We start from the raw sequence: 14,916 nt of genomic DNA on the forward strand, positions 1-14,916 counted from the left end.
CAGGTTCTCAGATCTACCTCCCTAAGCCCGACTCCTCTCGCTCTGCAATCTTGCATTTCTGCTGGACATCTCAAGTCCGTATGTCCCCAAATGAATTTCTCAACTTAGCTTCCACATCAAGGAGAAGCAGTTTGGCCTGGTGGATAGAACACTGGGAACCCAAGGACCTGGTTCTAATCCCAGCTCTACCACATGCCTGATGTGTAACTTCACTTCTCCACGACTCAGTTTCTTCACCTGCAAAATGGGGATTCAAAACCTGATCTTCTTACTTAAGAATGGGAGCCCCTTGTGGGACAGGGACTGCATTTGATCTGATGATCTATTAAACCTAGCGTTTAATACAGTGCTTGGAACATACTAAGAACTTATATACCGTTTTGAAGGAAATCTCCTCCTCTACCTAACTTTCCTGTCAGTTGACACCACCATCCTCCACAGCTCTAAAGGTCACAACCTTGACATGATTCTTGGTTCCAGCCTCTCTTTCAACCCCAATAAACTTGCTAAATTGTGAGCTCTATCCTTCCACCTTTTTAGTAAAGTGTTCTGCACATAGAAGATGTTCAAATACCACTGATTGCTATTGGATCTGTGCCCGCCCCCCACCCCCTCTCAAAGCCGACCTTGTACATTTTCCCTCACAATATCTCCAGGATCTGCCCCACTTCCATCCAAGACCCATCATGCTGGTCCAGAGGTCTGTCCTATCTTAGCTGGAATATTTCATCACCCTCTTCAATGGCCTCCTTGCCTTCAGCCTTTCCCCTCTCTGGTCCAGATTTCATTCTGCTGCCCGGAATGTTCTTCTCAAGCATTGTTCTGCCCATGCCTCCTCACGTCTTTCTATTTCAAATGGAGACCCCTGACCACTGGTGCTGGAGGCAATCAGCTCTCTTCCCTCTTTCTTAGCCATTCTTTTTTCCCCACTCACCTACTCAATGAGACTCGTTCTCTTCTCTCCCACCACTCACCGTCTGCTCACGTCCTATCCCTTGCCTGGGACCTCCTTCCACTTCCCATCTCGCACACCACTATTCTTCCCCGTCTTCAAAGCCTTCCTTAAGTTGTATCTGTTCTGGGAGGCCTTTTCCAATTGTTTCTCAAATTTCTCAAAACCAACTTGTACCTCTCCAACCCTCTGGCCCCTACCAACTGCCACTTCAGCAACTCCACACCACCAAATCACTTCTGTTCACAAAGAATTTATGCACATATCTAACTCACCCTACTTATTATTAAAGTACTGAGTAGTGTAGTGTCCATTTCCTTTTCCTTTCTTCCTCCAATCTGTAATTTGCTTTACTTCTTGTTGCCCTTACTAGATTGCAAACTCCATGACAGCCGGGATTACATCTGATTCTACTGTATTCTCCCAAGCACTTACAAGTGTAATGCATGGTAGCAGGTAGTCACATTATTGATTTGACCCTCATAAAAGAAATACAAACCTTCTGATAGTGCAAGGGATTATCAATGGCATAGGACAGCGTCGAGATAAAGTTTGGCTTCGTAATCAGCGACGCACACTCCTGAATCAGAAACTGAGTCTAAAATAAAAAAAATTCACAAAACTAGTTCATTAGGCTACTTTCATTCTTTTTTTCCTCCTTTTAATTTCTAAAGGAATTTCTCAATATTCAAAACAGGAAGATCTTAATTTATAATATGCCCTTAAATGTGAGTGAAGAGAAATCACCACATTACTAATTAAGAAAAAAACGAACTAGCAATAGGCTAAACCAAAAGTACTCCCTGGTTGCAACTAGTTTACTACTAGGTACTCGGTGTGGCCAAACAGTTAAACACACACACTTTAAATATTTAAATATTACTAAATATTTAAACTTTAAATACATTAAATTTACCTGATGAAAATCTTTGCCACTGCTTTTACCATCGCCACTGAAATCCACGTGCGAAAATAGGCAGCGTAATAAATGCCTGTCTGCTTCGGGGCCGTGCCGATTCACAATCTAAAAACAGAAAAATTCATCTTTAAGCTTTAAAATCTGAATGCCGAATTGAAGTCAAAGGAATGTAGGTCCCATCGATTTTCAAATAATCTGCTTTTTAAGTTTGTTCTGTGTTGTTCTAGGCAGGATGAAGGGAGAAAAACACACTGATTAGAGTTGGGTCACTATAACATACAAATCAAAATTTTAAACAGCTAAACCACATGGAATACTAGCTGGTAGATTAAAAAAGCAACACCAGGCTGAACTGAACACCAATATGAATTAGAAAATAAATCACTAATATTTTGCATCAAATGTTGCAAAAGTCAACTCACTTGGGAAAGAGTGATTTATAATTTACACTACACCCCACTGGCCCCCGATTTACATTTTGGTTGTGGGAATAATAATAATAATAATAATGTTGGTATTTGTTAAGCGCTTACTATGTGCCGAGCACTGTTCTAAGCGCTGGGGTAGACATAGGGGAATCAGGTTGTCCCACGTGGGGCTCACAGTCTTAATCCCCATTTTACAGATGAGGGAACTGAGGCACAGAGAAGTTAAGTGACTTGCCCACAGTGACACAGCTGACAAGTGGCAGAGCTGGGATTCGAACTCATGAACCCTGACTCCAAAGCCCGCGCTCTTTCCACTGAGCCACGCTGGAATAAAACCAAAAAATAGTCCAAGTTTAATATCCAAAATCTGGCTTTAACAAATGCACTTAACTCAACAATGAACATGAGTGTTCTGTCCAATGGTGATCAAGTTTTACAATACTCAGTAGAGAACTGATTACCTTCACTTCGGTTATACAGAGTATTCGACTGGATGAATGATCTTTGGCTCAGACAGCTACACAAAATTGGGCATAAACGGGTCTAAGATAGCCTAACTCGATTCTGCTCAGTTATTTAAAATTCCCATTACCTAAACTGACTGGGTCCGAAGGCAGTCCCAGATGATCTGCTTCCGACCATCTTTCGCCAAAGAAGGCGGGCGAGTCTTAAGCGCAAAGCAAAGCATCCGACTCTGTAGAAGTCATCTCAGTAATGGATAAAACTCTCCCAAAACCTCCTCCTGCGTTAGCAGAGTTCACTAATGAGACCACCCTCGATTCCCAAACAACCTGGTCTTTTCGCCAGGTGGTCTTACAGTATAGGTCCAAATTACGCCCCACTATCTGCAATCGAAGCATAGAGTAGCCACCACATTTCATTTTCTGAAGCAACATTTCAAACCCTATACATCCTACACCACCCTAGGAGTTGTTGGGATTCCTGAAAATGGAGTCACCCACAAGGAACCCTTATAAGAGAATATTAGGCTCACTACTAATCAGCAAAGACCAGCTGTGCTCTCCTAATGAGAGCAGGCATTCCCCCTTCCTTCTGAGAATAATGAGGTAAAGCACTGGTTCCTTCTTACCCTCTCCTCCACCCTGAGAACGGACTTCTGAGCATTCCAAAGCTTTGGAAAACTTCACCTCAACTGTCTAGGGGTGACCCGCCGAGGCACCAGCCATTCTTGGGGTCACGTATTTATCAACCTTCTAGCCCCAGAAGCCCCACGGGAACTATGTTTTCTTATTCAAAGATTGAAATGCATTAACTACTGGCCTCCTTGATGAAACTAAGCTTTTACTTAGGCAGGTGGTCTTTAAATGCAAGATGCATTACCTTCTTTAGGGAAAAAAAAAGTGAGGCAGATACTTCACTTTTTTATGGTATTTGTTAAGGGCTTACTGTGTGCCACACACTGTGGGATAGATAAAAGGTAACTGGGTCGGATACAGTTCCTGTCCCACATAGGGGTCACAGCCTTAATCCCCATTTTTAGATGAGGGAACACAGAAAAGGGTCACACAGCAGACATGTGGCGGATCCAGGATTAGAACCCAGGTCTTCTGGCTCGCAGACCTGTGCTCTTCACAGGAGGCCACGCTGCTTATCTTTTAAGCCAGGACAGTCTAATGGGCAGTAAAGTGCAGCCACCTGAGATTTTTAGCAATTTTGTTTTTATCCTAATTAGCACACATGAACCACAAGCCCAGCAGGGGCTAGTCAAAATTGACATGTGCCCTGACAATACTCTCTATAGTCCTTGACAATAGTTAAATACCCATGTTTTTCTTAAATTGATCAAAAGCTAGTGCTAGGCTTGCCATTGTCCTAATAATTTTTTTGTACTAAAGTTTAAACTTTTAAAAACTTTTTAGTAATGTTTTAAAAATCCATATTTTAATAGCTGGCAGGCTAGATACACATCACCATTGCTCTCAATAAAAAACACCTGCAGCCCACACAAATATGGATTTCCAATCACAAGGCCCATTACTGAAAACCTGTGGGCAACCCTGTTTCTGGCAAATTTTCTCCTAATTCCTACATGCAGCTTCCATTCGTTACTGAATTCCCAAATAAAGACCAACAAGTTATTTGAACCCATAAGTCCAGATTTTTAATTTTGCCACTTGGGCAGCAAGATGAGTGGTTGCAAGAAGTTGAGACTTATCTAAGTTGCATGGACTCAGCAGCCTTGAACTCAAATACAGTTGCCATCATAAATTAATCAATTTATTCTCACTAGGAAGCAATCCCAATACATCTACCTTCATTTTTTTTCCTTTATTAAGATAGAGACTTGCATCGCCTTTCCCCCAGTGCGCATGAATGGCCCTTATTTGCTGCCTTGAGTAGAGACGGCCAGAGTCCGCATTGAGAAATGATGGGAGAGCAAAAGGACACCAGAGTGTCCTGCCATGGAACAGCAGGCCAGGGAGATGTCCCAGGCAGGATATACCTGCATTCACTACACTCTCATAATGATGGTACTTGTTAAGCGCTTACTATGTGCAAAGCACGGTTCTAAGAGCTGGGGGGATACAAGGTGATCAGTTTGTCCCATGGGGGGCTCACAGTCTTCATCCCCATTTTACAGACCGAGGCCCAGAGAAGTGAAGTGACTTACCTAAAGTCACACAGCTGACGTGCGGCGGAGACAGGATTAGAACCCATGACCTCTGACTCCCAAGCCCGGGCTCTTTCCACTGAACCATGTTGCTTCTCTAGTATACATGCCAGGAACTGCTAAGTTAAGACTAATTTGGCATCTACCTGAAATTGCTACTTCTAAGATTTATCTCCACACACTGATGATAAAATAATGGCATCTGTTAAGCACTTACACGCCAAGCACTGTTCTAAGCACTGGGGTGGATACAAAGTAAGCGGGCTGGACACGGTCCATGTCCCCAGCGAGGCTCACATTCTTAATCCCATTTTTTACAGATAACTGAGGCACAGAGAAGTGAAGCGACTTGCCCAAGGTCACCCAGCAGACAAGCGGCAGAGCCGGGATTAGAACCTGGATCCTTAACTCTCAGTCCCGTGCTCTATCCATTAGGTCGGGCTGCTTCCTTATAACTCTACTAGAATCTCCCAGTCGACAGCACAGGACAGCTGCAAAGCACAACAGCAATCAATCAGGAGTACCGAGTGTTTGTTCTTTGTGGAGAGCTATAATAATAATAATGGTGGTACTTGTTAAGCGCTTACTATGTGCAAAGCACTGTTCTAAGTGCTGGGGGATACAAGGTGATCAGGTTGTCCCACGTGGGGCTCACAGTTTTAATCCCCCTTTTACAGATGAGGTAACTGAGGCACAGGGAAGTTAAGTGACTTGCCCAAAGTCTCACAGCTGACAAGCGGCGGAGCTGGGATTCGAACCCATGACCTCTGACTCCCAAGCCCGGGCTCTTTCCACTGAGCCTCGCTGCTTCCCTACTAAACACTTGGGAGAGTAGAGAGTCAGTAGATACGTTCCCCGCCCACAGCAAGCTCACGGTCTAAGCTAAGCCATGACAAAGACGGAAAAACAAGAGGCATCATAGGTGCAGGCGCAGCAGGGTGGTGCAATGGAAAACGCACTGGCCTGGGAATCAGGTGACCTGGGTTCAAATTCGGCTTTGCCCTTAATCTGCTGTGACCTTGGCCAGGTCACAGCCTCTCTTTACTTCGGTTTCCTCGCCTATAAAATGGGGATATCACGTGCATCTCTGTACCTCACAAGGATGTTCTGAGGGATAAAATGATAGTTGATGCGGACGCACTTTGGAAAAACAAAGCACTATACAAACACCATGACATTCTTATTTTTATTATTATAATGATCGCTTATAAAGGCTGAGAAGCTGCCTCACTGAAGAACAAATGACTTCCCCGAGGCTCGGTGGGAAAAGCCCGGGCTTGGGAGTCAGAGGTCATCGGTTCTAATCCCGGCTACGCCACTCGTCAGCTGTGTGACTTTGGGCGAGTCACTTAACTTCTCCAGACCTCAGTGACCTCATCTGTAAAATGGGGATTAAGACTGTGAGCCCCATGGGGGACAACCTGGATACCTTGCATCTACTCCAGCGCTTAGAACAGTGCCTGGCACATAGTAAGTGATTAAGAAATACCACCATTATGATTATTATTAGTCCCCAGTGAGTTCAGGCTCCAACAATCCCATGGTCACAGAAAAGTCAACACCTTTTCTCTCCTGTTTCCCAACAAATATGACTGACAGAGTTGAACCCTGCCACAGAACAGCACCAAGTGGGGACAGAAAGTGCCTTTGAAGAGACGGGAGGGGAGGCACATGTGATCACTTGGTACGTCCTCATACTTAATTTAATCTGAGTTCCTGGATAAACGTGGCTAAGGGACAAACCAATTGATCAATCCGATAGATTCTATAGCTGGTCCCCTCGAGAAGGGGAATGGAATAGGAACAAAGCTACTAAAGCAGGAGCAACAGGATGGACCTACCTAAACCCATTTCTACCCTAGATGTCTTAGGTAAATAACAGTGGTTGGCACAGGTGGACAGAACCAGATGGGGGCTTTGGAAGTTTCTACAAGGACATGCTCAGCACCCCAGTGCCAATTGCCTGACCCTAATGGATTGGATGAGATGGACCCAGGGAGAGTAGTTCCTATATGATGATTATGATGATGATGGTATTTATTAAGCGCTTACTATGTGCCAAGCACTCTTCTAAATCCTGGGGTGGATACAAGGTCCGTCTTAATCCCCATTTTCAGATCAGGTAACAGAAGCAGAGAAGTTAAGTGATTTGCCCAAAGTCACACAGCTGACAAGTGGTGGAGCTGGGATTAGAACCCACGACCTGTGACTCCCAAGCCTGTGCTCCTTCCACTAAGCCATGCTGCTCCCACACAAGATAAAAAAGAAAATATATAAAGCAGCATGCAGCCTTGAGGAGAAAGAGTACAGTGCGGGGAACCAGGAGACCCGGGTTCTAGTCCCAGCTCGGTCACTTAGTCCCCTCGGTGATCTTGGTTTCTTTTTTGCTCTCTCATCATTCCTCACCGATAACTCGCTCTGCTCCAGTTTCCACATTTCCTCAGACTGAGAATCCCTTGTGGGACATGGTCTGAATCTGACCTTCAATCTATCCCAGCACTAAGCACATAGTAAGCATTTAATACCCATCGTTGTTACTTCACCATTTCACCAGTCCCAAGAAGCAAAGAGCTGCTCATTAGCTTGATTGGTCCAAATCAATCAATGGTGTTTACTGAACGCTTACTGCACGCAGAGCACTGTAGTCAGCACCTGGGACAATACAATCAACCACGTTGGTTGAAGTAGCCTGGCCGACTGGATACAGCATGGGCCTGGGACCCAGGTTCTAAGCCCAGCTCTGCCACTTCTCTGCTGTGTGACCTTGGACAAGTCACTTGACTTCTCTGTACTAGTTACTTAACCAAATCTGTCATACTGTACTCTAACTCCTTAGGACAGTGCTCCACACATCCTAGCCTTTTGCTTTTACCCACCTCAGCGCTGAGAACAGTGCCTGGCACATGGTAAGCCCTTAAATTCCATAATTATTATAATAAGCGCTCCATATATTTGACTGATTCAATCTATCTTGTTGATAGCCCCTCTCAAAATGCCTCAGCACTTAAAACTGAGGTTTTTCTACCTGATTTAAGTGAGGCTGGCCAAATCAATCTCAGCAGGGGTGACCTATATCAATAATAAATGGTGGTCAGGGCAGTCACCACATCCTTGCCCACTCTAAGCTTGAAGTGGCCACAGCTTGCCAGGACCTAAATGGGCATCACGCACGGCCTGATTATCTCCTCTGGTGGGAGGAATCGATATCCTTGGGTGGCTCCAAGCATCTTTTGCCGATCTTTTACTTGGAGTTTCGGCTAAATGATTTTGCTCTAAGGCTTCCCGCCTCAATGAAGGTGGAGAAGGGATCAAGTTGGCCAGCAGAAAACTCCCCAAAGTCAGTGAACTAATTAAGATGGGAATCCTTCAAATGACGGGACTGAGGACAAAGGGAGAGGAATCCCAGTGAAAAGATACCTATTTGTCTATCATAACTGATAACGGGTGGCAGACTGGAGAGTTTCTGAAGGGACCAGGGACTGTTACTCTGAGTGGACGGCAGAGTTACTGAGCATGATTTGATTGATAATGGGCTCCAGAGGCGGTTCCTCTGTGCCTTTAGGTGCTTAGTACATAGTAAGCTCAATAAATAGCATTTATTGATTGATTTAGGCAATAATAATAATAATGTTGGTATTTGTTAAGCGCTTACTCTGTGCAGAGCACTGTTCTAAGCGCTGGGGTAGATACAGGGGAATGAGGTTGTCCCACGTGAGGCTCACAATCTTCATTCCAATTTACAGAGGAGGGAACTGAGGCACAGAGAAGTGAAGTGACTTGCCCACAGTCACACAGCTGACAAGGGGCAGAGTCGGGATACGAACCCATGACCTCTGACTCCCAAGCCCGGGCTCTTTCCACTGAGCCACGCTGCTTCTCTATGCCTGCTTTTTCAAGTAGGCCCTTTTGGGCAGGGGGGGGTAGGGGGGAAATTCACCCAAATCCCACACTAAAGGGGGAAGTATTTCTAAAAAACAGTATTTCCTCTGCTAAGAACTCAGCAGGAAGGAGAGCCTGAAGCTAAGAGGCCAGTGAATGAGTGATCAGACAGTTGGTGACTAAGCAGTCTGACATACTGTCAAGAGGGATTCGATTGTTTCATATAAAGTGGCTAATTCATGCAGAGCCTGGGTGGGTCAGGGAGTGGAGAGAGGTCAACCTACCAATTGAGCCCTTACTGTGCGCAGAGTACTGTACTAAGTGCTTGGGAGGGTACAGTTAAAAAAAAAAAAGCAACAGACTCATTCCCTGTGCACAACGAGTTTACAGTCTAGAGAGGTGAGCGCCTGGAGGAAATTTTTGATCTAGGATGGAGGACAGAGGGCTAACCGGGCAGAGACCTCATAATTTGGCCTCAATGAATTAAAGGAGGATTAGCTGGACGTCTGTTAGTCCACTGACTCTGGGGAGTTTTCTGCTGGCCAACTCGATCCCTTCTCCACCTTCAAGGAGGCAGGAAGCCTTAGAGCAAAATCATTTAGCCGAAACGCCAAGTAAAACGCACGTATGAAACTTCAACACGTTTCCCCACAGTTACCAGAATGACTAGGGAAGGAAAAGTGACAAAGAGGGAATATTTACTTGAGGGTGGCTGGGGGCAGGGAGGTGGGGGTGGTGGTTCTGGGCCATTGTTAAGTCTCAACAGAGGCCTTACGTTTAGAGGAGGAAGAAAAGGAAAAACTCCTGAAAAGACTGGAGGGGAAAGTAGAAAACACTCAATTTTTATCTTTATCTTTATTCTAATTCTCTCCTAAAGGAGTGTGTCAGTCCCAAGAAAGTATGAGAAAATCCAAAAATAAGGACTGCGTTAAGAAGGCTTGCTGAGGTTAAGTGTTTAGCAAAAAAACAAAAATGAAAAAACCCTCGTTCTTGTGGAGTAAAAAGAAGTGAGGAAAGGAGCTTAAGGACTATCACAAGATGCTGGAAGCCACATGTGAGTCTGCACAAAAATTCACATATGAAACAGACCCCTGGGGCCCACTAACGTAGAGGGGAAGGCCCTAAATACAAGAGACAATAGGGGCCTCTCTCTCTTCTTGGTAAGAGGCATGGGGATCCTACCGTTGGGATTAGAACCCACGACCTTCTGCCTCATGACCATCACCCTCCCTATAAGCAGACACAAGGCCTTTCTAGGGGCAGAAGTGTGGCCCAAGAAGACAGTCCTGCTTAAACTGTGGGGACCTTCCCACAAACCCTGGAGCATCTGCATCGACGGGGATATACTTGGGACAACAGACTTCCATTCTTTCTCTACCTTATAAACCTTTTAAAATTTGCCACACCTGGATGAGTAAACAACAACAACAATAAGGGTGTTGTTTCTTCAACGCTGAGTGCCAGGCACTGTACGAAGCGCTGGGGGAGGATACAAGCAGATCGGGTTGGACACAGTTCCTGTCCCACATGGGGTTCACTGTCTCAATCCCCATTCTACAGATGAGGGAACCGAGGATCAGTGAAGTGACTTGCCCACGGTCACACAGCAGACAAATAGTCAGGATTAGAACCCACAACCTTCTAACTCCCAGGCCCTTGTTCTATCCACTGCCTCCTGTATGAAATTGGGCATGTCACAACTTCCTCAATTTCCTAATCTGTAAAATAGGGATTAAATACCTGTTCTCCTGCTTTGTTGAGTATGGAGTGGGACAAGGGCTTTGCCCGACCTGATCATCCTTTACTTATGCCAGTGCTTGGCACATAGTTAGCACTTGAATACCATGATTTTTATTGAGCATGTAGCTGCACCTCCTGGAATTTCTCACATTCTTCCCAGTCTTCAACTGAAACCAGGAGTGAGGGAGACTGTGACCTACATTTAAAGACTCCGATTTCACCATTTCTCCCAAATATTTGGAGCGACCAGTGAGATTCCAAGTGAATGCAAAATGATTTTCCTGAGATTATTAAACAAAACCTCAGGTTTATCTGGTAAAGGCGAAAAGGGGTAGCTAGAACCAAAAGGATGCTCAATCACGATCCCTATCTCAAATTGTTATGGCATCAAAGAGGAAGAACCAGACTGGATAATTCCCCTTGCCCTTCTTCGGTCAAGAAACGGTTGAATCTCTCAGGTAACAGAGCACAGTGAAGTGAGATTTTGACAAAAATACCATTCAGTTCTTCACCCGCGGACTGGTTTCTGTCAGGTTCAGCCCAAGACGGGAACCAAGTTCTTTCTTCAAACGCATTTCTTCCTCTATTCTTCACCAACTTAAGCTATATATATATATGTAAAGTAGGGAGGAGCTAAAATGGCTGCACTGGGGGCCAACTCTACCAGCAAGTTACACCACAACCAGGAACACAGTGGGGAATGTGGGTGTAGTGCAATCCAGCAACTTCCTGATCCAGGGAAGTGGGACAGTTCTCACTGGTTTCTCAGCTGGAAGCCCAGAGCTGAGAAGTCCCTTCTGAAGCTTCTATGTCCATACTTTTGGGAAATGGCTGGGCACACTGTGAGCCCAGTCCATCTTAAAAATGGTGCCAATGCGTTGGAGGCACACGCAAGAGAAAGGACCACGGCTGGGCATAGCCTCCCCACCTTCTCCGAGCATATCTGGTTTTAAAGCACCACCAAATCAGCTCTCTACACTTATCCACCCTCTTTTCCCACTACATCCCAGCTTGCACTCTTCATTCCCCTCCAGGAAATCTATTGTGTCTCGTTCTCATCCCCCCATCACCAACCCCTTGCTCCAATTCCCCAGCCCTGCCTGAAACCCCCTCCTTCATACACAGGGGACCACAGCAATCCTGATTTTCAAAGTCTTATTTAACATGGACTGTGGATTTAAAGGCAGCTGCCTGCACATCTGAATTTATTTAGAATAATAATTTGTTACTTTTTAAAACTGGGACATTCACAGTCCTCTGGTGATGTCGCTTTGAAAAATTAAATCCCACTGTTCACAAATATGCAGAGAATTAGAGAATCTTAGGAATTCTGAGAAGCAACTTAGTCCAGCCCAATTATTCATAGCAAGGGATATTCACCAGAGATGAAAGTCAGCCTACAAATTTTCACAACTCGAAATGTGGGTGAGCCTGAAAACCACGTTGGCAAAAGACTGCCAATAAACATTTCTACATGACATGATTAAAATGGTAATTTGTTTTTTCTTTCTGTTAATTATACCTTTATTCCTGTATCAGTGCTAAGGGCAATGCTTGAGGAGGTAGCATGGAATAATGGAAAAATAACACTTACTATCTTAAGGTGGGGGAGGGGACTTCAGCTGAAAAACTGACCTCTCTCCAGGCTTGCCTATTGACATAATTTTTTTGAAAATTGACTTGAGGATTTTTAACCGCAGCTTGTGAATATTTAATGCCTTTACAATGCTACTCTGCCTCTTATCAATTCTTCTCAAAGCACCTAGTTTATCTTCATGTGTATCTGCTCTAAGTTTTCTTTAATGTATTTAAGATGGCAAAGAATAAGTCAGTTGTTGGTTTCTAGGGCACCTGTTCCTTGGGTTGTCTAGAACTGCATTCTTTAATGACAGCTGGGGATAAATTCAATCTCTTAGAGGAGTGTTTTTTTTTTACTTATAAGACAGTAAATTCAGGGATTTTACTCTAAGCACACTTCTAGCAGGTAGACCTATTTGCTTGAAATGACCTTCTACAAAACTGGAACACTTGAACGCACACAGCACAAAAGTTAAATGCAGACCTTTTGACGAAAAGGTCCCCCACTAAACGCAGCAAGAGTTAAATGAAGTTACCACTTCTTATAGAAATGTCCTTTCTCAATCTATTTCTAGATAAGCCAAAAACAAGACCAAAGAAACTGACCAAAGGAAAAGAGAAAGAAAAAAAGATTTGCAGATGTTGGCCTCCCTCAAATCTACCTAGCACAACTATCTCGAAAAAAGGAGTGGAGAGACAACAGAGGAAATAAAAACTTGACATTACAGTGACTACTTTGCATAAATAATAACTGTGTGTCAATCTAAAAACAATCTTACGCTGATAATTATAATCCTGAATTATTAAAAGTACCAGCCAGATGACTAACTTCAGATTTGATTAAAAGCTCTTGGACAGATCATTTAAATTGCTGCTCAGTGGGGGGGGGGGGGGGCTTTAAACAAAACAATATTAAAGTATACATATCTTTATATAATATAAATTATTTAATCATATTAATGTCTGCCTCCCCCTCTAGACTGTAAACTCATTATGGGCAGGGAACGTAATTCCTAATTCGACTGAAGTGTACTTTCCCAAGTGCAGCGTGGCTCAGTGGAAAGAGCCCGGGCTTCGGAGTCAGCGGTCATGGGTTCGAATCCCAGCTCTGCCCCTTGTCAGCTGTGTGACCGTGGGCCAGTCACTTAACTTCTCTGTGCCTCAGTTACCTCATCTGTAAAATGGGGATTAACTGTGAGCCTCAAGTGGGACAACCTGATTCCCCTGTATCTACCCCAGCGCTTAGAACAGTGCTCTGCACATAGTAAGCGCTTAACCAATACCAACATTATTATTATAATGCTCTGCATACAGTAAGCACTCAAACAGCATTAACATAGAATAATTTGCGATCTTATTTATTACATGATAACGTTATATATTTCTGGGGTAGATTTGTAAAATTTTCTCAGATTTCCAGCCCCTAAAATTTAGAATAAAAAGTTAGATTTAAAATTTTGGTAAGCGTCTCTGAAGGCTTCTGCTGCCAAAATGGACTAAAATCAATGTATTGGCCTCTATTTCTACCATGGCTTACTCAGGTTGATCATTTGTTTGATGCATCAATATCTGTAAATACTCAAGAGAGTTTTGCAATGTGATATTTAAGAGGTATGGCATGGCCTTAATGTGTTCTCCCTTTAGATAGTTGGAAGAAGGAATTTTTTTAATGGTGTATTTAACACTTACTATGTGTCATGCGCTGGGGTAGATACAAGCTAATCAGGATGGAACAGTCCATGTCCCACATGGGCCTCACAACGTTAATTCCCATTTTACGGATGTTAACTGAGACACAGAGAAGTGAAGTAACTTGCTGATGGTCACACAGCAAAAACGTGGAGGAGCCAAGTCTAGAATGTAGGTTCTCTGACTCCCAGGCTGGTACTTTTTAACCACTAGCCTACACTGCTCGAGGTCTCACGGCAAGTAAGTGGCAGAGCCGTGACTGGAACCCAGGTCCTTCGGACTCTATCCACTAGGCCACGCTGCCTCTCCACGAGTCTCGAGTTTCCACAGTTAACTGGCATCTCTGTTCAGTTTTTATCTTTTGGGCTGGTGTCATCTTTCTATTCTCTCCAGTACAACACAAACCAAATTTTGGATATTTTAAGTTTTGTATTAACAGACGCTGACCCCCTTAAGCCTAGTATTCCTATTTTTGCAATAGGTGACTCTGATATTGGGCATGCTTGGCCATCTGCATTATTTGCACACCAGATTAATAGGTTTTAACCAGATTTTTAAAAAAAATAAACATCCCAAGAGTTTATCACCAAAATGCATCACCTCCAAGTCCCATACCTTCATTGGTCCAACTTTTTTTTTTTAAGTTTAATACGTTTAATATAAGTTTAATACTTTTAATATAAGTTTAATACACTTAAGTTTAATAACCAGCCGGACAAGCTCAGCTGCTGCTTCAGCACTCCAATCAGGAATAGTGGGAGGAAGATGAGGTGTTCCTTCATTGTTAGGCGCGGGGTCACTCTCGGGTCCCAATGCAACACCCCCAGAAAGAACTAAAGCGACCGTCGAGTAGGCACCGTGGCTAGCAAAGTCCTAATAAGAGGGGAGAGGGTCCACAGGTACTGTGGGCACCTCTGACCCAGACTAAACTAGCCCATTTGCACCAAATCCACCGGGTCCTCTCGGCTTCCTCCCCGATGGGGTTCTACAAAGGCTCTGAAGCCTAAACGTTCCAAAGGGGAACTGTTTTGAATATAAATTTGTCAATCCAAGTGATCCAAATATAATAATTTACTTAGTAATTAGATACCTCAATCTT

General features: G+C 44.0%; 1 protein-coding gene across 12 annotated transcripts in view; it reads right to left on the reverse strand.

The window, feature by feature from the left end:
* CNOT1 (CCR4-NOT transcription complex subunit 1) overlaps window positions 1-14,916 on the reverse strand; it is an 83,266-nt gene that overhangs the window by 57,788 nt on the left and 10,562 nt on the right. For all 12 annotated transcript variants that reach the window (XM_029075144.2, XM_029075146.2, XM_029075145.2 and 9 more), the window contains exons 3-4: window positions 1,869-1,976; window positions 1,452-1,550 (exon numbers count right to left, since the gene is read on the reverse strand). In XM_029075144.2, coding sequence (XP_028930977.1) covers window positions 1,452-1,550; window positions 1,869-1,976 — 207 coding nt within the window. The remainder of the gene's footprint in view (window positions 1-1,451; window positions 1,551-1,868; window positions 1,977-14,916) is intronic.

This window comes from Ornithorhynchus anatinus, chromosome 11, assembly GCF_004115215.2.
Source record: "Ornithorhynchus anatinus isolate Pmale09 chromosome 11, mOrnAna1.pri.v4, whole genome shotgun sequence".
Taxonomy (NCBI): Eukaryota; Metazoa; Chordata; class Mammalia; order Monotremata; family Ornithorhynchidae; genus Ornithorhynchus; species Ornithorhynchus anatinus.